This window comes from Prunus persica, chromosome G6, assembly GCF_000346465.2.
Source record: "Prunus persica cultivar Lovell chromosome G6, Prunus_persica_NCBIv2, whole genome shotgun sequence".
NCBI lineage: Eukaryota > Viridiplantae > Streptophyta > Magnoliopsida > Rosales > Rosaceae > Prunus > Prunus persica.
This window is the reverse complement of record NC_034014.1, coordinates 24,242,113-24,265,194: the sequence shown is the minus strand read 5'-3', so window position 1 is coordinate 24,265,194 and position 23,082 is coordinate 24,242,113. Positions and strand designations below refer to the sequence as shown.

Here is a 23,082-nt window from a genome sequence, read left to right as displayed (position 1 = left end):
GGGCTTTGGGATTGGATAAGTTTGGATTGCTAGGTGGGCTAGTGATCGCTCTTTTCGGGATAGTTGCCATGATCGGGAAATTTTTTAAGTTTTTTTTTAAAAATTAAATAGTAATAGTATAACCGGGCGGCTATACTGCAGGACTTTTTTAAATTTTTTTATAAACAGTATAGCCGCGCGGCGATACGTGGGACCTTAAGCTTGTTTTATTAAATAGTACAGCCGCGCGGCTATACTCGGGACTGTTAAAAAAATATAGTATAGCCGCCCGGCTATACACGGGATTTATTTTTAAATAAATAGTATAGCCGAACGGCTGTACTCGGGACTTTTATTTATTTTTAAATAAATAGTATAGCCACGCGGCTATACCCGGGATTTATTTAAGCGCAACCAGCCTCTGTACATAGAGTCATAGACACTGAAGCCAGTCCACTGTGAATCTCCAAAGCTCGAGAAGAAGCAACGATGTCAAAGCTGGGTCTTCTTCGAGCCTCAATCATGTCAAGCCTCTCCGTCCGTACGGCCATGGCGCAAAACCGCTGCCTCACTTCGCTTCTGCGCGAACCGGCGAGACGGTTTTCGACGGAAGCCAAAAACCCGCTTCAGGACTCTTCAACGTCCGATCAGCCGCTGGAGTCTTCTCCGTCCGATAAGCCTCAGAAGTCTTCGCCATCCAATAAGCCTCAGGAGTCTTCGCCGTCCGAATCATTTTTCGAAACCCCAAGCACAGGTATCAGACTCAGCTGCCGCGGGCATTTTCGTCATTTTGCATTTACAAGTTAGGGTTCTATGGGTTTTGGGTTTTTCATTTCATTGACAAACGTGGCAATGTGTTTTATGTGCTGTTTTCAGGATCGGTGTATGGGAGGCTGCTTGGAGTCAAAAGGAATACGCTGAAGACAGACGTCGTGAATTTGCTGGAAGGCTGTAATTTGAGTCTGGATGATGTTAAAATGGATTATAATCGGTGGTTTACGGCGATAGGAATGTAAATTGCGTGTTGTTTAATTTGTTAATTTGCGAGTAGAAAGACAGTTTTCCACTTCAATTGTTGATGCTTTTAATTTCCTGTATGCAATGCAATGAATTCATTAGATGCTCCCAATAAAATGTGTTTCCTGATGCTTAGATTGCTCTTTTTTTTTGTTATTAGGTTAGTGCAATTCCCGTCGCGGCAAGCCTATGATAATGCAATTAGGATGATTGCCAAAAAGGGCCGCCTGTTTAAATTGGAGAGGGTAATGCTGCCATGCCATGATGCTTTGATAAGATGTGATTGTTGCTTACCTATTTTGTGGAGTAGTGTGCTAATGATTGGTTTATGAATGACAGGCTAATCGAGCGGAATGGGACTCTCTTACTCCCTATGATGGAAAAACGGTAAGTATAAGGTTTTCTGTTGTATGTTTATTGTTTTTAACTAAATGTTTTTTCCCTTTAACTTTGGAGCAAGTTTGTCTGTTCGGTTTTACTCGTCGTTCAAAAAAATCCCTTGTTATAGAATGGACCAAGTAGGAGGACAAGATTCTTGATGCCTTAAACACTGTTAATATATTGTTCAAGAGGAATCCATATATTCGGCATTGGAGGCTAATTCAAACTCTAGTGGCTGGCTATATATGCCATAGGCAGTTTGATACTGTACAGTTTGCTTGAGTTCCTGGACACCGTTGTTTTAGTCTGTTTGCAAGAAATTTGGTAAACCGAGGCTGCCGTATGTACATATTATATGTTGTCTTTGTAATTTGGAGTCTCCCCACAAGTATATGCCATGAACAAGTGATACTTTGTTTTGGTGATTGAATTAGAATCCAATATATCTTTAGCTTACAATCAATTTGTTATCCCATGACGAAGATATTTCTGAAAACACTTTAAATGGACTTGCCTGCTGTTACCAGGTTTTATTGCAAGGAATCCCTCCTAATGCGGTTCCAGAAGATGTAGATCGTTTTCTGTCTGGTTGTGAATATGATTCGTCTTCCCTCCAATTAAGTTTCAGGTATGCCTAGTAGATTTCAAAGAATATAAACTCATAAATATCATTCTTAAATTGATTTCACTTTGTTAAATCTATTTTTTTAAAATGTTTTTTTTTTTTTATGCAGACCTTCCCAAGAGCCCGCTAAATGGGCAACTGTTCGCTTTCATACTCAAACTGAGGCAATGAATGCATTCCTTGTGAAGAACAAAGGCTTCTGCCTGAATGGTGAAGTTTTGATGCGTGTTCTCCAGTAACAGTTTCTGCTTTCTTGGTTCCCTTTGTCAGGAGCATTGCTTTGAGACATGATAAAATGAGGATAGGATTTTGTAGTATCATCTGAACTCGGTATATGCTGTTATGTAGCATGTTAACAGTTCCTTGTTATAAGATGTCTTTTCTTTCCCCATTTTTTCTCACGTTTTAAGGAAGCTAAGAATCTTTTGTTCTTTATTCGTTTTTTCAATAAAGAAAAAAATTGGCGGCAAACGAGAAACATTGTTCTCAAAAAGTTTGCCATCATCAGTTCAAATGAGAATGGGTGTAACAGGGAAAAAAATATAACAATCTGCCATTTTACAAGTCACGCAGTTATAACTTATATATATAAAGCATCATCAACCTCTTCTTCTTGCATTTCAGGCTCATAGCGTAAAGTCTTATTGTGTTCTACCAAACTATCCAAGACAGCAATAATTTCAATCATTTTGGGGTTTGAACAGTCTTCTGCTCTAAACCTGTGAACTTCATTACTAATCTGAATCCAGCTAAACCCAGGACTTGTTTTAATCCCTTTATCTTTCATCAACTTCCGAACTCTTGCTGCGTCATCCCAACATCCCACGCTAGCATACAGGTTTGCTAATTGTACATGGGTAGAAGCGCACTCTGGCTCCAGCAATAGCCTGCTCTCTGCAGCCTCAATGCCGATCCACACACTCCCATGAACCCTACAGGAAGAAAGCAGTGAGCCCCAGATAATGGCATTGGGACGAATAGGCATCTTTTCAATGAAACATTGAGCCTCTTCCAAACAACCAGCCCGGCCAAGAAGATCAATAACACATGAATAATGATCTAGTTCTGGCTGAATACCATGTTCTTTGATCATTGAATTGAAGTAACTCCGGCCTTCTTGAACGAGACCAGCATGACGACACGAAGAGAGCACGCCTAGTAAAGTAATGGCATCGGGTTCTACACATTGCTGCTTCATTTCTTCAAAAAGATCAATAGCCTGTGACGCAAGGCCATGCTGTGCATACCCTGCAATCATGGAGTTCCAAGATACATTATCTTTGCCATCCAAATTTTTGAATATGCAAAGCGCATCTTTAACATCCCCACATTTGCAGTACATTGAGATAAGAGCATTAGCAATGTGAATGTACAAATCGAAGCCCATCCGAATGGTATGGCAATGAGCACTTCTTCCATGCCCAAGAGCTCCACTGCCTGTGCAAGCACTCAGAATACTTGCATACGTAAAATCATTGGGTTTTGAAGAATGTCTCATCTCACTGAAAAGCTGCAAGCACGCATCAACCTGCCACTCTTGTGCAAACCCTGAAATAATGGCTGTCCATGACACCACATTTCTCACAGGCATTTCCTCGAAAACCCGGTAGGCATTCTGTAACTCGTTGCATCTACCATAAAAGCTCACCAAAGAGCTTCCAATATAAACATTGGCCACAAGCCCACTTCTTATTGCTGCACAGTGATACGGAATCCCACCATGGAGATTACGAGAAGACCCATATGAGCTTATGGCATGTGACAAAACGCTTGCATCAATCGGAAACCTTTCTGCGCATGATGGAGAATCAACAGAGCTAGAATCAAACAGTTCATCCAACAAAGTTGAGATTTTTATTGGCGAATTTGAATCAGAGAAAGCAGAGGCATTGCTGAAGTGTTCGGAATCTGACTGTAGAAAGTCCTGAATGAGCCGAAGATGGCCTTGGCGGCGACGCGCAGTGAGGGTTGGCTTTGGGGTGATGAGGTCGAGAACTCTAAGAGCGTTGTGTAGCTTCTTGGTTTCCTGCGATGAACGTGTGAGGTTGGGAGAAGAGAAGAAGGGCTTAGAGTGTGATGAATGTGTCTGTAAGATATATTGAGAAAGTTTCTTCCTGAAACTGAAAGAGGCTTGAAAGAGAATTCCATTCATTCGTGTGAACAAAGCCCATGAAGCTTAGCTGCCACTATTGATTGTTGAGCTTTTTCCTTTCCTTTTGTTAATCTGATATGTTGATTGCTGATCTGATTCTGAGCTTAAAAGCTGTATATCATGCCAGCAGCCTAACAATACTAAAATAAAACTATCGAATGTCCCTTTATTTTCACCGTACCAATTTGCAGGGAAGTTCTCATTCAGAATTTTCTCCTCTAGCCAGAAAAATGTGACATGTGTGGTGCTATTAAAACATAACTTGTGTTACAAATTTTTGAGTGACAAGAAAGTACGATTTCATTATAACATAACATGTGTTACAAGTTCTGTTTAGGAAAAAAAGAAATAGAAAGAAGTGTGGTTCATATTCCCACATGTTAACCCAACCAAAAAGAGCGCCATAAACATCTTTCAGCTTAATCTACTGTTTCCAACCTTAGCAAAAATATTTCGAAGGACAAAAGATTTCCCCTATTGCTTCAGGTTCTAAGCAAGCAAGAAGCTTATATTAAAATGCCACCCTCGTATCAAAATGAAATGCCCATTTTGAATGACTGCACAACATAGATCATTGAAATCTCAAATCAGCTACTTTCATGGGAGCTCATAAGTTCAGTCATAGCTCTACCACTGAAGTTATGAGCTCCCATGAAAGTAGTTACTTTCTATCACCCGACAAAAAGGTATCACAATTGACATCCAGATTGTTTCCTACTGCAGATAACTAGAAAGTTTCTTCCTGTCTATTTTGGAGGGCTGTCTCATGAACAGATAGATTGCTCAATGACATGTCTCGATGCCGTCTCCTTCTTAAAGTAGATAAGGTACCATATTCCTCAAAGTCTTCTTCGCCTCTTTCTCCATGTAAATAAACCCACAACTTTCAGTGTCTGTCAAATTCTACGCATGGATCAAATTCAAATTGCAGCTGAGACAGAGCAGAGCTAATAACTCGGGTAAATTGTTCATCAGAGACATCTTCCACTATATACTGTGAGTGCCGAACGAGAGTAGAAACATCTTCCCTGGTACCAATACTTCCAGGCAATCTAGAAGCTGCATCTCTCACAAGACAGAGATTGGTGATATGAGGTGGTCGATCAGCTTTAAGCATAAAATGATCTTGGTTTCTATATGATGGCTTACCACTGCAACTAGTTAGAGGAGCAACTGCAGACTTTCGACCATCCAGTGCTGTGTAAGAAAATGCCATATCTGGGACTAAATACCTCAAAGCTTCCTCCCTTTGAAAGTACGCTCTTACTTCTTCAGAGTTCGGACTGATAGCATTCTTTCGAGACATTATGTCCCTGAACCATTCGCTTTCATCTAGTGTTGGTTGCATCAAAATCAAAGGTGGTGCAGGAAGGCTTCCAACTTGACGAAATCTCTCTTGAAAACTCTTGTACCAAATAGCAAAGGAATCAACCAACTTCACAAGCACATTATGGCGAAGACTCCAAGCTTTAGAAGATACATATTCCTCATCAGCATTGCATGAGTTAACATTGATGGGACCAATCCATTTCCAACATTTACTGGACTTGCAATAGAAAGTGAGTGGCTTCCATCCTCTAGCTCCTAAAGGCGCTGTTTTGGATGAAAATATCTCCAAAACCCCTCTGAGTAAATCTTGAAGGTGCTCTTGGGTTTGAAGAATAGAAGGATCCATTGGAGTTGATCTAACATGCTCAACAATCTTGTTAAGAGTGAGAGAAGGTAAACTTTTGGAATTTGTTAGTACAGAATCGCTAATGCCTTTATCTTTGAGAGAATAAAATCGAATTGTCCCTTCAGCATTGCTAACCCCTTGATCATTTCCATACACCACATCATCATCTTCTGCATGTGGAACAACCATTGCTCTTCGAATGGCAGTAAGGAGATGCACAATGGAGAATGAAATTCCGGTATGAACAGTAGGAACGGGCAATTTGAATCCCTGCCTTTTCAAGGGTAAATTTACTGGTGCTGCAACTTCCACAGTTTCTCTTTTTGAATAGGATCCTGCCACCCTTTTCCGTTTCTTTGCCATTAACATGCGTAGTCTATCATGACCACAACTATCCAACAACTGACATGGTTCATTCACATTATCATCCTTCTCACTGACATTACTTTTCATATATTTTGGTACGAGCGAAGATAGTTTCTTAAACATTTTCATCTTTTTCTGCTTTCTCCCTGCAGGATATGGCACTGCTGGCAAATGAAAATCTAAGACTGCAGCAGCATCATCATCCTTCATAGAACCTCCAAAGTCAGCTTGCTGACGCTTTACCAAACAATTAACCTTTCTCCCAGCCACATCCGAATGACTATCACCCCTTGACATCCCCATCGAATCCTTTATGCTTGGAATCCCTTTCACACTATGCTTCATTCCATGTGAACGTAACCCACCATGAAGCAGACTAGGATCTTCATTAGCCAACTGTACCAAAGCATGTGCGGCATCTATATGACTCTGAATAGCCATTTGCCAAGATGGATGATGATGGTCTCTTTTGAACCCATTTTTCATACTTCTCAACTGCTCTGCCCACAGGACTTTGGGTCCTCCATTTTTCACTTTCCTCATTGAACCGTGACTTCCAGTTTCCATATTTCTTCAATCTCAAAATTGAAGGCCGTCACAGAGAAAAATCTTAGGTTTGACTAACAGTGTAAATAAATAGCACAGCAAATAATCGTAGAGTCGTCATCATCATCATTTCTTGACACTGAAACTCCAGCACTAGTCTTCACTACATCTCAATTCACCAAGGAAAAATTCCAATTGTATCCCTGGTCGAATTTTAAAAAAGGTAAAAAAAAATGCAGGGACTGTGTTAATTGCTAAGAAAATTTAAGAACAATTCAAAATTCGAATAACAAGTTTATTGCGAAACAGCACTTAATAAAACAAAGGCTTTGTTTAGTCAACCCAACAAGACAATTCGTGAAAGAAACCCACAATAGATATCACGATTATTTATTCTAACGCACTCAATATCTAAACTTGTTCATCATCACCACCACCTAAAGAGTTCATGAAATTCAATATTTACCCAAAAATACCTCTATAGAGCCTATGATACAACCTTTCCTGGAAAAAAAAAAAACAAACAAACAAACAAACAAATAAGCATTTGGCTTCCTTGAGCAGCACACCGGCAAACCAGGGGAGGAAGAACCAAAAAGGAGGCATACTAACATCTTAGAAAAACGGGTTAAAATTTAACCTTGTGTTGTGATCTTTGTATAATGATATACTAAAATAACTGCATATAGTGTTTGGCAGCAGAGAAAAATGTGGGAAAATGAATAAGATAGTTGGTTTAGCTACAACAAAGAAAAAGGCTACATTTTGTTTACACAAAACACAATATACAATATAAAGCAGAATACTAAAAAGTACAAATTGTTTCAAGTTTTTCCATTTTCACAGAAACCAAATAACTTGATGAGAACATAGATTGGAGGGTACCTTCCTTCCTAGTTACTAGTAGTTAGCCACACCACTTGGTTTCTGAGGAGACAATAAAAACTCAAAGCAGAGAGAAAATGGAGGAGCATTTGTTGGATGGAAAACCCTAGAGAAGCATGTAGTAAGTACGGAAGACGAAGCGTGTAAGTGTAACAAGAGGTATTAATTTGATCTTTGTTTTCTTTTCTTTCTGGGGTTTTATGTATGTGTCGCGTTGTGACTTGTTGGTGAAGAAGACGATGCTGACATGGAAAAGCAAGAGTAAACTGACGGGGCATTGGTGATGTGGATGGATAGGCAAAAGACGTAAAAGGACAGGGCAGTTTTCATTTCGGAGTTCATTGATATTCCAAAGTTTTTGTTTTTTTAAGTTTATTTTTATATTTCGGTTGACATTTTGCTGAATTTATTCCCACGATATTGTTGGGATTTTGGCAAATATAAGCATTATGCATTAAGAAGCAATAAGAAAATAATCTAAGCTCTTTTTTTATAGCTCAAGTATTCAAGTAGCTATTTCTATCATGAAAAAGCAATAAGAAATTATTCTAAGTGCCAAGTGTCAATGAGGGTTGGTTTAGTTGATAAGGTCTCTGCACTGTGTGTAGCCTCATTAGTGTTTGAGTCTTGCTATCAACAGTCCTTATTGATGCACAATCTGAAATTTCCTATATAAATTCATACCCATGGCATCTGGCAATTGGGTGCTACGCGTAAGTCCTTTCGGCTCGAGGTTGTGGGTATGCCCTGACGCTGATGGTAAGAGTAACCAATCTCCCTCTAAACTTTTTTTCAACAAAAAAGAAAAATTATTCTAAGCTCTCTCTTTATTTTCTATTTTGATAGCTCATGAAAAAGGAGTGAAATCATGTTTGAATAATTATCTCCTAAATGCCAACGGGGTCTAGTCCAGTGGAAAATGACCTTAAATTGTAGGCCAAATGTCTCAAGTTTGAATCCCCACAACATCATAGTTGTGTGTGTGTGTGTGTGTGAGAATCCCCCCTCCCATATAGTTTAGACTATCGCTTGTACTCAAAAAAATAATTATCTCCTAAAATACAACACATACTTGCAACCCTACATTCACGTTATAAAGGAAAGAATTGATTTTAAAAATTGTTCGACTAATGAGTTTTGGTAATGCAATGCAGGCAAGTAAATTACTCAACTTGATCAACACCCACCAATTAATCTTGTATTAGTAAAGCCTAACATGTTACAAGCAATACAACAACAATATCATTGACTAATATAACAGTCACCTAAGTCTCATCGTTCACCTTCCAATTCAGTATCCATTTTTAAGTACTCTCAACCATCTAGCAAGACCAGTTTTCAAATCATTTATCCTCTACACCAGGCTGTTTCTGGTACATCTGAATGTAAATGTAACCCCATCAACCTTTCGTTATGTTCACTGTTTATGAACCGTTGGAGTTCATCACTGAAGCATCTTCAGGTACTTTGGTGTTCATCACTGAAGCATCTTCAGGTACTGAGGCCTTCTTTCCCTTACTTCCCGTGGTTTTGGCTTTATGTGTTCGAGATCGAGCCATAGCATACCTAGATTTATGGACAGGTTTCTTGCTTTTCCTGAGAGTTTTTAGGGCTAATGTTTTCAGTGGAACCATGATGTCCAGGGGCAGTAGCACTTCTTTCAATTCAGTCCAGTCGAGATCTTCAAAGTCGCCATCTTCATACACCACCCTGTACCAGCCTGATTCTTTATCATACTCAGTTACTGTACCAGAGTAGTATTGCTCTCCAAACAACTTTCTTACTTCCCTTCCTTCCAACCATTCACCAAAGTTAGTTTTTCCATGGGATTCTGCATCATGCACAGTATTAGAGAAAGTAAGAAGAGTGCCATCACTTGGGGGAATCTCAGGCATTCCATTAATGACAATAGCAGGCTCCCCAGGTAACTCATAAATCTCTGCCGACGAAGGCTCAACTTCCTGCTTGTTGCTGGTGTTTTCCATTCCTAGAACTCTTTCTCATATATGCAAAAAGGCTGCAATGATTTTTATAATTAAGAAATCATTATCTGACCATAAGATGAGTATAATTCTTCAAATGCAAAAGTTGTAATGCAAGAAATGTCAACAATTTAAGTAATCGACTAGAAAAGTTACACCAAGAACTGTACAAGCAAGCACATGACGGGGAGGAGACCAAAGACAATTGTGAAAAGTAAACATGTAGGACCGGCAAAATCTAAACTCGTCCTGTTTCAGTTTGGTATATAGAAGTCTCAAAACTAACAAATACTAGCCTCTTGCACTATTGCAAATGCAGATTGAAACCTCCAAAAGAAAAACAGTGATAGATTTCTCACCGAGGCATTTGTTCAAACAGATGGTACCCTATAGGCAGTAGGAAACCTCCTTAAGGCAAACATGGATTAAGTTACCATTAAGCCCCTGTAAAGTCTGAGATGCAAAGATTTTGGTGAACACATAGGAACTTTGCAAGAATGAAGAAGAGGTCACTAACTCTAAATCCAAATTTATCAAAAATTACCAAAGGTACCAAATTCATCAAAGTCTATGCAACCTCTCACTGTCACTACCCAATTCTTCCAAAAGGAAAATATCAATTAATTCAAGAGTTTCCAAGAAAAATGCATTTTCCAATTAGCTCGGCTTCAGCTCGTGCAAGAAACTAAAATCTAAACCCATAAAAAAGCACAAATTGTAACTTGCAAACGTATAGAAATCACACATTTCTTCGTAACTTGCATATCAAAAAGTTAACCCAAGTTTTTCCACTGAAGGACGCTAGATTTTCCAGAGAAACACATTTCAGCGAAGTGGGTTTTGCTTGAATGAGCTTACCGCTGAAGATTCGGAGAAGAAGAAGAAGGATGTTGCGATCGAATTCCTGCTGCTGCCGTAACTTTTCTCCTCTGTATTCTTGAATCTTGTACAAAAACCAACAGCAAATCCCTTAAACTGTTTCAGGTGAACCTGATTGAAGTTTCTTTTTCTTTACTTGCTTTATAGTTAGGGGATAGGAAGGTAATTTCAATCCAAAGGGAATATTAGCCACTGGAGTTTTCTAAGACTAACTTCCCGGGTCGCTTCGCTTCTTCCATTCCACCTATAAAATTGGCGCGAGCGAATTACTATTTTTTTTTCTTTTTGTTTATTTTGCATAAGGGTTCGAACATGAGAACATTAATCTGTAAATTAAAGTCATTTTTCTCTAGATAAATCCTGTTGGAGAGGAATGTGTATTCTAAGAGTAATTTTCCCCATCACTGGTCCTTTTAGGGTAGTTTTAAAAAAAATAAAAATCATATATATATTTCTTGCATAAAAAGCTAACTTTAAGTATTAAGGATTTTTTTTTATTTTATTTTATTAGAACCGGGTCCGGGTATAGTGAGAAAGAAGATATAACATAGAAAAGCTATAGCTATAGAAAGAGGAGCAGTTAATCTTGTATGAATAATAACAAATGAATGTGGTTTCCAAAGCCATTGAACATTCAAATCTCGGCCACCACCAACGGCTACGTCCAACGAGCCCTACAAGGCCTCCACAGAGTCGATGTGCTCGACTGCGGGGCTTATGGCCAACTCATTCAGCACTGCACAGACCGCCGCCTGCTCCGTCAGGCCAAGCAGCTCCATGCCCGCCTCGTCCTCTTCGCGGTCGTGCCCAGCAACTTCCTGGCCTCAAAGCTCATCACTTTGTATTCCAAAACCAACCACCTCAGCCAAGCGCGCAAGGTGTTCGATCAAATTCCCCACAAGAACACCTTTTCATGGAACGCTATGCTCATTGGGTATTCTTTTAACAACATGCATTCCGACACTCTGAAGCTGTTTTCAGCTATGATGTCTTCGTGTTCGGACGAAGTGAAGACTGATAATTTCACAGTTACGTGTGTCTTGAAGGCTTTGGGGGCTTTGCTTTACGGTTCAAGATTGGCTCAGGAGGTTCATTGTTTTGTTCTGCGTCATGGGTTTGATTCAGATGTTTTTGTTACTAATTCTTTAATAACTTACTACTCGAGATGTGATGAGCTTGGATGGGCGAGAACATTGTTTGATAGGATGCCGGACAGAGATACGGTGTCGTGGAATTCGATGATTGCCGGGTATTCACAGGCTGGTTATTACGCAGAGTGTAAAGAGTTGTTTCGGGAGATGTTAAGGTTAGGGAGGTTGAGGCCTAATGGGTTGACAGTGGTTAGTGTCTTGCAAGCATGTTTACAGTCCAATGATCTTATATTTGGTATGGAGGTTCATCAGTTTGTGAATGAGAGTCAAATTGAGATGGATATTATTCTTTGTAATGCTCTCATAGGGCTATATGCAAGATGTGGTAGCTTGGATTATGCTGAAGAATTATTTCATGGGATGAGTGAAAAGGATGAGGTCACTTATGGTTCATTAATTTCGGGCTACATGTTTCATGGGTTTGTTGACAAAGCCATGGATCTTTTTCGAGAAAGTAAGAAGCCAAGATTAAGTACTTGGAATTCTATGATTTCAGGTCTAGTTCAGAACAACCGGCATGAAGCCGCCTTAGATTTAATTCGTGAAATGCAGGCATGTGGTTACAAACCAAATACCGTGACACTGTCAAGTATTCTTCCTGCAATATCCTATTTATCAAATCTGAAAGCAGGGAAGGAACTACATGCTTACTCTGTTAGAAACAATTTTGATGCCAATATTTATGTCGCGACTGCTATTATCGATACTTACGCAAAGTCGGGGTTGGTTCATGGGGCACAGCAGGTTTTTAATCAATCAAGAGGTAAGAGCTTGATCATTTGGACGGCAATAATCTCAGCTTATGCATCCCATGGAGATGCTGATATGGCTCTTGGTCTTTTTTATGAGATGCTAAATAATGGCATTCAACCAGACCAAGTGACATTTACAGCAGTCTTAACAGCTTGTGCTCATTCTGGAGTGGTAGATGAATCTTGGAAGATCTTCGATGCCATGTTTCCGAAATATGGCATTCAGCCCTCAGTTGAGCATTATGCCTGCATGGTAGGTGTTCTTAGCCGAGCTGGACGACTCTCAGAAGCTATAGACTTTATTCACAAAATGCCAGTTGAGCCGAGTGCTAAGGTTTGGGGTGCACTACTTAATGGGGCTTCAGTTTCTGGTGATGTAGAATTGGGAAAGTTTGTCTGTGATCGTTTGTTTCAGATTGAGCCTGATAATACAGGGAACTACATCATCATGGCAAATTTGTATTCACAAGCTGGGAGATGGGAAGAGGCTGATAAGGTCAGGGAGAGAATGAAAGAAGTTGGACTGAGGAAGATTCCTGGCGGTAGCTGGATTGAAACAAGTGATGGATTACAAAGCTTTATAGCAAAAGATGTATCAAACGGAAGAACCGAAGAGATTTATGAAATACTGGAAGGACTGCTGGGGTTGATGAAAGAAAAAGGTTACGTTTTGCAGGACGAATTAGATGAGGAGAGTGTTAACAATTGAGCCAAGATCATCATAACTGGAAGGCTCAAGCAAAATAGGAATTGGATGAGGGTCCTTAATGGAATGATGGTTTAAGAACTACCCTATTTATCAGAAGTAGCACCTGGATGGTGTGCAATATTGCAGGTCTGTTAAATTCAAGTGTTTTAATTGCTCAGAAGTAGGAACAAGTTTCATTCATCATTACAAGTGTACTATGCCTTGCAGTTCAATTTATTTGATTTTATGTTTCTATTTACACCCACTTTATTGTTCATCACACACATTCTTTGATTAAAAATCTTATCACTATTTGACATATGCCTTTTGAGATCCCAATAGTTGTAAAAAGCTTTTGGAATGAACCTGGCCATACTTTAACAAAGCTAGCTGTAAATTCTTTCTTGCTGTTGAAGGATCCAATGACATGTATGATGACAGGATTGTGTCTTCTCTAAAAAATGACCAGGGTACCCATTGGGGGATTACCAGCATACCCTACCACACACAGGTTGGAAAACATGTTGTTTAGGCCCCAAGAGTTCTTGTGGAAGCAAGGGAGATAATGGTAATTAGACACTCATTTTCCAAACTCAGATTCAGGCTCAGAAATTTACTCAAGTTCCAATGAAGATTAGTCGGAGCTATAGGCGGTGCATGTAAGTGTGAAAGGTGACAGGAAGCCTTGAGAAGCGAAGAATATTGTGGTATGGTTGCTAAGTTCCATCAGCTTCATTTGCATTATTAGCAGTGCAGGGGACAAGAGGAACGAGCCATGGATGGGCCAATTGTTTTTTTTTTCTTCTACTTGTTTTGCTTGAGACAGTTCATAATTATTGTGGTTATGTATATATATAATTAAAGAGGAAGGACAAATGGGCTTGAAGTGTACACAAACTTAGGGACAAACAAACCTACATACCCCAGCGACTTCATTCAATTCATCTACCCCACAACCCAGTGCGCTATTGTTGCAAGTGCTAACAACTCTCTTATCGCAACTTATCAAGTTTGGGTTTTTGCTCTTTTATTTATTTTGTAAAGAGATTGAAGGGGAACAAAAAAATAGCTCACATGGGAGAGAATATTAAACTCCAAATATGTATTATCAATGGATTGAGATTACTCCCAACTGTTAAAATGTCAGAGTTGGACTCTTGTTTTTCTACTTGGAAAGCCTTCTTTAATCTCCACTTGTAGATACATATCTCTGGTTCGAACTTCAATAGCATTTTTTTTTTTCCTCTTTCAAATTTTAACAACAAAACAAACCTCCACTTGTACCAAAAAATATTATCAATGCAAAATCGACAGCATGTAATGACAAATGGAAGCTGATATAATGTGAATGTAAGGACCATGATTTATAAGTTTTTGATCCATTACAAAAATCGTGGCTACATAATAATCCACAGCATTTAGCACAAGACTAGAACAAAAGTTCAAGGGGGCATAATGGTCATCACAAACAAGAGACCACCATGACCAAACTAGTCCAGCCAAAATTCACATAAAAAGCCACAACATTCCTCAACCTTTTCCACACACTATAAAAACAGTTAAAAGGTGAAAGTCCAAGCACACGATCCCATAATGGAAGAAACAACAACAGCAGCAACAACAACAACAATCATGGCTGCTCTGGCCACACTCAGCCCACCCCAACTCTCAGATCTTACCCACACCATCCTCTCTCACACCCACCACCACCTCCTCCGCCTCTCCTTTCTCCTCTCCTCTCCCATCCTCTTCTCTCTCACCCTCCACCGCCTCAACTCCATCTCTCTCCCACACAAGACTCTCCTCATCGCCAACCACCTCCTCTCCTCCCTCCACCATCTCACCCTCCACTTCCAACCCAACCCGCCACCGCGGCGTGTCAAGCAACGAGACCTCGACTCTGTTCTGCTGCTCCTCTTGCTCTGCGATGTACACCAGCACAACCCAGAAGCCCTCCAAGCACCAACATCAAAATGGCGCGAAATTCTGAGCAACTTGTACTCTGACGACATGTTGACGGTGTCAGGCATTGGGGTCTATAATGGGTCGGCTTTGGTTTCTTACATTGAGGTGCTGACGAGGTGCTTGAGATTTGTCAGTGTGATGGGTTTTTGCTATGGCGGGAAAGTGGGGAGAGAGGTGGCGGCGTCGCCGGCGGTGGTGGTGGCGCTGCCATCGGTGGAGGTGAGAGGTGGGGGGAGTGAGTGTGTGATATGTAAAGAGGAGATGAGAGAAAACAGAGATGTGTGTGAATTGCCATGTCGGCACTTGTTTCATTGGATGTGTATTTTGCGGTGGCTGAAGAAGAGGAACACTTGTCCATGCTGTAGATTTAGGCTTCCCACCGATGATGTATTTGGGGAGATCCAACGGCTGTTGGAGGTTCTGGTCAAGATTGGTAATGAAAAGGGTTTAATCTAAGGGCATTGATTAGCTGAGATCGGGTACCAATCTTCAGTGGATTTAACTTAATTCCAGTACGATTGTGTATTTTTCTTCATACAAGGGGAGAATTTTCGGATAGAGAAATAACTACTCTTAATCACTTAAATTAGTCCTTGTCGAGTAATTGTGTATTAATTAGTGTAAATTAGTTTGTACTTAGTACGAAGCAATCTTTTACCTTAATTTTTTAAAGTTGTATATGTAATAGTATATGGTGATCATGAACACGTGTTTCAATCAAATGGGTTATGGATTTTCTGGCTGTGAAGATATTTATTTAGGATATGGGGGGATTGCAATTTGCATGGATGTGATGAATGGGTGTAGAGAATCACACATATTTAATACTTGATATTGACGCATGTGGTTTGGGGCTATAGGAATATGTAGATGAGTTCCGTAGCTAATAATGAGACTACGAGAGCCAAACAGATGTTTCGTAGCTAATAATAAGCATACTGGGAAATAATTTGTTTTTAAGTTTTATGTGTGTATTTATCAAAAGCCAATGGTCATAATTGGGTGGATAGGGTCATGAAATATAATCCACTCCAATAACATGACGCATTTCTCTTTTATTTATTTATATTTATTTGCAATTTCAAATCCCTTAATTGCTTTCAACATTATAAAACATTTGGTCATTGGCAATTGAGGGTAGACTTGAAAATTGCATTGAAAACATATAGAAGAATTGTTGAGGGTAGTTCTTGATTTGGCCGCCCCAAACGAACTAAGGGGAGTGCTAGCAACCTTCTCTCTAATTTTCTCTTTTGGACATTCTCCCTTCTTCTCATGACAAGTGTCACTTTCCTTAAACTAAAAACAATGTCATTAATGCATCACACAAACTAGTTTTTGTTTTCCAAATTTACCCTTATTAAATGTATTATTTTTTTTTAATAACAAGCTAATTTTTTTTTATAACTTTCTTACCAGCTTGTTAAATATTAAATAAGAAAATAAAAACTGAAGTGTTTTTTAATTTTTAATTTTTTCAAAGAGAACGCGTGTTTTGTTAAAAACAAAATAAAGATGATAACAATGTCATGAAACAAACTTTATTTTTATTTTTAAAAAATATGACGTTTTTTTATTTTTTATTTTTTTTTATTTTTTTAAATAATGTGCTAAAGAAGTTATAACAAAATTTGAATAAATTGAAGGAAATATAAAAGCCAATACATTTTAAAATGGTAAACTTGGAAAACAAAAACTAAATTTTGTGATGCATTAATGTCATTGTTTTAAGTGTATGAAAAATGACACTTGTCATAAAGAAAAGGGAGAAGGTCCAAAAGAGAAGGTTAGAGAGAAGGTTAGAGAGAAGGTTGCTAGCATTCCTCACGAACTAATGCAGTGAGTTTATTGACACCATTGAATTCAGAATATGGTAAAGTAACTCCTAGGTGGGAAACTACTCCTTTGATTGGTCTCGCAATGACTATATTTGCAACATATACTAATCACACATACAATAAAAATAAAACCCCAATTGGGACCTAAAAATTATAATTCACCTAAGTTCAGATCCAACTGAGACTCTTGACACAACACCGATTAAATCAAGTGGAGATTTTGGACACGCTAAAACCAACCCCATAAAATAAAATCTGGTCAGGTCCTAAGATTGAAAACATTTTTTGACCAAAAATGAAATTATTAGCCAATAAAAAACCAAATCCCCCTAAATCCATAAAATGTGAAAGGGCTCTGTTTTCAGGTTGGCCATTTATTAGAAAACTTTAGGCGATGAAGTCCACCTAGGCTCAACCACAACAAAATGAGCCCAAAATCACTCCACAAGCCCAAAACCAATGCAAGAGCTTATGGTTTTATGGAGCTTGGAGCTGACAACAGCTAAAGATGTTTTTATAAGAGGTGGAAAAAGGGAGATTAGTTTTTATTTATTTATAAATAAAGTACAAACAATAGTCTAAATTATAAGGAAGGTGGATGTTTTTCACACATACACTACTAAGGTGTCATGGGAGTTCAAACCTTAGACCACTAGTCTGCAAGTCAATGCCCTTTTCCACTGGGTTAGACCCGGTTAACAAGGACACTAGAAATCTAAACTACTTGAGATTGTTGCAGCATTTTAAGATAACTAAATAAGTTTAAGCCTCATTAGGAGCAAATGTTGCAGCCTGAGCTTATCCATAACACCATCACGAAAATCATTTATAGGTAGCTTCTTTATTAGGAGCAAATGATGCAGCATTTGAAAGCCTATCGTAGGTGTGGGAATGTTTACACATAAACAAGTTCAAGAGACTAAACAACATGTTTAGCTATGGGAATGTTTTTCAAAACATATATATTGATTCTGGACCCTTCTTGCTCTTCCAACTGGATTGATGTTGAAATCATGAAAAACTTGGAAGGATAATCCACTGTGCCAAACCAAAGGCCCCCACTCACAATAATTTGTAGTGGTCCAGTCCAGTTAATGACAATGAGTGTGCTTAAAGCTCTTGCCTTCTTGTTCATCATATATTCAATAGAGAAAGATGAAGTTTGGTAAATAGATGTATTGATGGCGCATGATCTAATAAAGAAATATGCTTAGTCATTTCTTTGAGTGCAGTTCAAGCCTAATTACTTTGACACCCTTAAAACAGAAATAATGTTCACCTTTCATTTTTTATGAATTATTATATATGAAACACAATGATTTCAATTTTTACACCAAAGCATACACAATTGGACATGATATGGTGACTTGGCCAGTGGTGTTTTCTAAATTGTTCTAGTGAAAGAGAAGGTGTTGCAGCCACCTACCCAAGAATATGGTGGTGTCAATTTTTTGAGGAGATCCCATCTAGAAAACAAATTCGGAATTTGACCCAAGAAAGAAACAAATTAAAAATGGAAGTGGGGTGTTTTTAACATTTATTCCAAGATGCTGGTGCATGTGAGTGTACATTGCATATGTCTGCATCATATATGTTAATGCATGACACTTGTAATAGGAAGCTCAAGGATCTGTGATGAAGCTCGAACTGGGGAGAGCAAGAAAACAGAGAAACAAAGATTCATCTGCAAATTGTATTGTTTGATATTCAACTAGTGTCCAATTTACACAGGTAAACACACTGTTTTAGTTTTTGTGCTATTGTTTATGTCAGAAACAGAAAACTATATATGACAGATAATGTGAACAAAATACCATGAGCTAGGTGGGCGGAGGATGAGGACAATTCAGTAAAATCACATGACAGTAACAGCCACAAATAGCTGCATCAAGAACATTTACTTGTATAATTGATGTCCCTTCAAATTTCAAAATTTTAGATCTATTTTCAAATTTTTAGATCTATTCATATATAATATCAGAAGCCTGCAAATCAATAAATGAAGTCTGTAGCCAAAACTGAAATGGTCCTCACACATCTAATACAGTAAATGGTCTAAATTCTCTGCTTATTAGAAAACAAAAACAATATGGTAGAATTATCAGAACCCTAATATGATTTTGCATTGAGTGCCTTATCAGTGATGAAAGATCTCCGAGTAAAAAAAGGGGAAAGTGGCCTAAAAGAAATGTAAGGAGTGAGGACAAAGGATGGGGCATGGTTTAGGTGCACAACTTTAACAAAAGTGGTCAAGTGCTTAAAACCAAGGCAACGAAATAAATGATTTTGTGTCCATATAAACTTTTGGCTGAGGGCATAAATGAACAGGTAAGACTTTGGCAGATGATCACAGTTACCAACAACATACTTTGAAGTACAGAGGCAGTGTCTCTTTTGTAAATGAAATATCTCCCACCTGGTATTGAGCAAAGACACTACTGTTCTTGGTTTTCTAAACATTGATTGTGGCATCTGTGTTTTTGCCAAGTTTAGATTCTCCACCAGAAAATAACAAGAAGGGACATTTCAAGTTTTCTTTTTTTCTTAGGATTTCATCAAAAAGGGCAGAGTTGAATTTTGAAGAGGTGGAAGTGGCTCTTGAGTAGAGTTGAATATATAGTTGGGGAAGAGTGGCTCTTTAAGTACAGTTGAATACTGAAGATTGAGATCAAGAATTTGCTGCATTGAAAGATCAAGTAGAAAGACAATGATTGCTACTAGCAAGGAAGATGGAAAATGGAGGTGGGTTCTCTCTCTCTCTCTCTCTCTCTCTCTCTCGCCATTGTTGACAATGTGATGTGGGTTTTGTCCCAGTGATCGGAAGATGGAAGGAGACGGTGGTTTGAGGACTTTAGAGTGCCTAAGAGGAAGGCTGCTTGCAGAGAGACAAGCTTCAAGGGTTGCAAAAGAGGATGCAGAACTCATGGGAAAGAAGGTAATTTTCAAATTTTAATTACTGTTATTGAAGGCACTGAATATTTTTCTTTCAAAAATTTATACTCACTCTTAAGTAAAATCTAGACTAGAGAAACAGTTATGTATTGTCACATTCACATTATAATGTTTTAAATTGTTGGGGTTAGAACAGTTGATGGAACTAAAGAACCAGCTCAATGAAGAGATCAAATTGAAGGACAGAGCTGAAAAGAAGCTCAAATTTTTGAAGAGAAAGCTTGAATCTTTGAAAATTTCATCCTCATCAGTAGAATCCCAACAGTCAAGTTCCTCCAAAAACAGTGAAATATCTTGCAGTCAGTCCACTACTACTTCATCAGCAGGCTCCAATGATCCAGAAGCCCATGAACCCAAATCCAACGTCACAGAGTCAGAAACCTCAGAAAATTTTGATCGAAGTGTAGCAGACACCACCACATCTGAGCAAAGCCATGAAAGTCTCTTCACTGAAGAAAACACAACTCCTCAAAGTATCAGTGCTTCCAGTTCCAGTTCAAGTACTAGCATAAGATGTCCTTCCCCAGAAGGGTTTTGCCACAACCCAACTCACAAATCTGAAGATTCAAAGAATGATGAAAATAGGTATGCAAGTCCAATTAACCTGAGAAGTTCTTTCAAGCTTAGTGTGTGTACTTAAAAATGTTCTTGGCATTCCATGTTGGGATTTGCTTAATTAAGCTAATTAAAATAAAATTTGGCAAATGTTTCAGTTATTCAAACATAAAATCTTCAATGGCAGAGATTGAGAATTATGAGAATGGTCACTTGGATTATGTTGATAATACACTAGCATTAGTACCTGCCAGTATGCCTGCTACCTGTCACACCAGCACTGAATTGAAGCCAGTTAGTGAAAGTGTTAGACAGGTTCTTGATGATCTCAGGAATATCAGAGAAAATCTTCAAAGCTCAATGGAGAAAATAAATAAAATTAGAGCTGGCCAATTGATCAAACTCAAACATGCAAATAGTAATAATTAATAATAATGTATACATCCCTTTTATATGAAATAATCAGTACTATATACAAGTATATTATATGAATTAATATTTGTGTATGTGGGTAATAAAGTTAATTCAACTGGTTAAATTCACTCACAGAGAGCATGTGAATTTGTGGGGTTTGATGTCCCATTGGTGCTTCGATCTGGGTCCCTACTTTTGGCCCTATTCTTCTTTTGGTTTTCTCTAATAAACTTTTGTAGCTTGAGTGAAAATTGAATTTTGGGAGGTGGTTGGATATGGCAGCTTGATTCTTGTGACCTGTATATCTTAAGATTTTTTTGTTGAGATTTGGCCTTAGCTCTCTACATTTGTTGGCTTGGTCTCTGGTCTGCTAGAAAATCAATTTGAATTTTGACACATGTATAAGAGAGCCTGTATATGATGATTTGGATAGATTTGGTTCTAGAGGTTCTCTTTTTTTTTTTTTTTTTTTCTTCTTTTTTAATCCAAGTTCTTAAATTTGGAAGTTATTGGCCAAATGCAAGACTACCACAGTGGTTGTGACCTTCTTCCTTTCCCTGCTTGACACCCAGAATTGAAACTCTAGGATTTCTTTCTTCCTAATGTAATAAAAAAAACAAAACAAAAAGGAAGCCATTTGAGTTTTTACTCTGTGAAGCCATCTGGTAAGATTTAATTAATAATTAAGCTGAACAGTACTGCCCATAAAAGATTTAAGTAATGACTGGTTTGGGCTCTGTGCTAAGATTTCTGCATGGTGTGAAAAATGCCCATAAAAGAACAAGGATTGCTAAACACAAGACATGGATCTTCTCTTAGTGTGGTTTGCAGTTGAGTCAGCGCTTTGGATTACATGCAGCCCATCACATGTTCAAGAGTGCTTCTGCACACATGCAATGGATTTTGTGTACAAGTATTCTCTCGAGACGGCATTCGGTTTAATTAATTGTAACTGAAGTGATCTCCAAATACTTAATTCAACAATTGGAGATTTTGTGGGTTGTGGTGCTTAGCAATTCATTCATGTTATAACATGTTGAACTTTCTGAAGAGAGAGTTTTGCATACAGTTATATTACCTTTCAACATAGCGTTTCTAATTCATTCGTGTTATGATACGTGAAATTTTCTAATTAAAAATATGTTGTGTTGACCAATGTAGCGCTATCAGTCCACTCACATTGTTTGCGTTGCTTTGGCGTTTCTTAATGAAGTACTTATTCAGACTAAAAAAAACTCAAACAAAAATGGTCTTATACAATAAAAAAAAAATTCGCAAATGTGGACAAAGCTAGCCATATATAAAACCGTGGATTTTTTCAATGGTTGTCTACCGATATTTGATCTTATATATGCTTTAAATTTAATATGGTAACAATTCATCCATATCTCAAGCCTAATTTGACCACAAAGAGTCCACATTACTAATATAATCGGCATACGCCTTCGCGTAATTTATCGACACATTTTTTCTTTTAAACAACGAGAAGGAGAGAGATTTGAATTTATGAATTATTCTAACATTAGAAAGATAAGTATCATTATACCAAGAGACAGTTGTTTACTACTCTGTATACACTGAAGGGGCCAAAAATAATATTCGTATATATAAAACTGTTCAAGTACGAACCCAAATAAACCTTGGTAAATTGATGGGTCAAGTTCAAGTTCCATGTTTACAAGTTATTTTCAGAATGTCTAGAAAAGAAGGCAACTGAGAATGTGACCGATAATTTCACAAATGGATGACACACAGAACAGAAGGCTTGGTTTGGCCCTAAAGAGAGCCACACATCTCAGACTCACACACACACACAACCACAAGATTAAAAAGTGAGAGAGCTTATTAGTCCAAAAAAAGCAGCCAATCCCCGAACGCCACATGCCGAGATTAAAGTTAAAACAAAACGTGACTGATAGATAATCTAGGGCTAAAATTTAGGGTTTGCCACATATGGTTGAACTGCAATTATAAATTCTGGTAAGAAAACTTGAAATGAGCGGCAACCAGTAGTGTAAATTAGGCAGTGGCTTTATTTATAGTGGTGGACATGAAATAATAAAACTTTGATATAATCTTTTTTTGGTGTGGCCAAAGCTAGGAATGAGTAGAAGAATTTTCTCACACACATGAAAATTCGAATATGATATCACTAGTTTGTAAATTAAAGTCATTTTTTATTGGGTTAGATCCGTTAGCAACTTTGATATAATCTTAAGAATAAAAGTCGGTGCAAAAAAATTTGAAAAGAAAAAAAAACCATGCATTTGTGGCTCCATT

The 23,082-nt window shown here is 38.2% G+C and overlaps 7 protein-coding genes across 14 annotated transcripts; 4 read left to right on the top strand and 3 right to left on the bottom strand.

Moving 5' to 3' along the window:
- On the top strand, nt 387-2,473 carry LOC109949832. The gene is made up of 6 exons (XM_020566460.1): nt 387-733; nt 856-991; nt 1,157-1,241; nt 1,336-1,383; nt 1,905-2,005; nt 2,112-2,473. Exons 1-6 carry the CDS (start codon nt 469-471, stop codon nt 2,239-2,241), a joined length of 765 nt encoding a protein of 254 aa, XP_020422049.1. The 5' UTR covers nt 387-468; the 3' UTR covers nt 2,242-2,473.
- Nucleotides 2,409-4,324, bottom strand: LOC109949831 (pentatricopeptide repeat-containing protein At2g37320). The gene has a single exon (XM_020566459.1). The coding sequence runs from the start codon at nt 4,152-4,154 to the stop codon at nt 2,583-2,585; it is 1,572 nt and encodes a 523-aa protein (XP_020422048.1). The 5' UTR covers nt 4,155-4,324; the 3' UTR covers nt 2,409-2,582.
- LOC109949830 lies at nt 4,429-7,760 on the bottom strand. Its single transcript, XM_020566458.1, has 2 exons — nt 7,627-7,760; nt 4,429-6,944 (listed from the first exon to the last, which is right to left on the bottom strand). The coding sequence occupies exon 2, from the start codon at nt 6,760-6,762 to the stop codon at nt 5,041-5,043; it is 1,722 nt and encodes a 573-aa protein (XP_020422047.1). The 5' UTR covers nt 6,763-6,944; nt 7,627-7,760; the 3' UTR covers nt 4,429-5,040.
- Nucleotides 8,790-10,907, bottom strand: LOC18774988 (dirigent protein 17). 2 transcript variants are annotated; one of them, XM_020565112.1, is made up of 3 exons: nt 10,467-10,907; nt 9,968-10,061; nt 8,790-9,643 (listed from the first exon to the last, which is right to left on the bottom strand). In XM_020565112.1, exon 3 carries the CDS (start codon nt 9,609-9,611, stop codon nt 9,051-9,053), a length of 561 nt encoding a protein of 186 aa, XP_020420701.1. In that variant the 5' UTR covers nt 9,612-9,643; nt 9,968-10,061; nt 10,467-10,907; the 3' UTR covers nt 8,790-9,050. The 2 variants fall into 2 exon arrangements, with proteins under 2 accessions (XP_020420701.1, XP_020420700.1); XM_020565111.1 differs by lacking the exon at nt 9,968-10,061 and having other exon boundaries at nt 10,467-10,906.
- Nucleotides 11,014-14,210, top strand: LOC18774885 (pentatricopeptide repeat-containing protein At2g37310). Of its 2 annotated transcripts, none has more exons than XM_020567159.1 (2): nt 11,014-13,225; nt 13,548-14,210. In XM_020567159.1, the coding sequence occupies exon 1, from the start codon at nt 11,096-11,098 to the stop codon at nt 13,097-13,099; it is 2,004 nt and encodes a 667-aa protein (XP_020422748.1). In that variant the 5' UTR covers nt 11,014-11,095; the 3' UTR covers nt 13,100-13,225; nt 13,548-14,210. The 2 variants fall into 2 exon arrangements, with proteins under 2 accessions (XP_020422748.1, XP_020422749.1); XM_020567160.1 differs by having other exon boundaries at nt 13,520-14,210.
- On the top strand, nt 14,508-15,793 carry LOC109949970 (E3 ubiquitin-protein ligase SGR9, amyloplastic). Its single transcript, XM_020567161.1, has one exon. It carries the CDS (start codon nt 14,672-14,674, stop codon nt 15,497-15,499), a length of 828 nt encoding a protein of 275 aa, XP_020422750.1. The 5' UTR covers nt 14,508-14,671; the 3' UTR covers nt 15,500-15,793.
- On the top strand, nt 18,438-21,872 carry LOC18774795 (nuclear localization sequence-binding protein). 6 transcript variants are annotated; one of them, XM_020565125.1, is made up of 5 exons: nt 18,438-18,612; nt 19,430-19,623; nt 19,696-19,816; nt 19,970-20,418; nt 20,547-21,615. In XM_020565125.1, exons 2-5 carry the CDS (start codon nt 19,589-19,591, stop codon nt 20,815-20,817), a joined length of 876 nt encoding a protein of 291 aa, XP_020420714.1. In that variant the 5' UTR covers nt 18,438-18,612; nt 19,430-19,588; the 3' UTR covers nt 20,818-21,615. The 6 variants fall into 6 exon arrangements, with proteins under 6 accessions (XP_020420714.1, XP_020420715.1, XP_020420713.1 ...); XM_020565126.1 differs by lacking the exon at nt 18,438-18,612 and adding an exon at nt 18,956-19,209; XM_020565124.1 differs by lacking the exon at nt 18,438-18,612 and adding an exon at nt 19,216-19,300.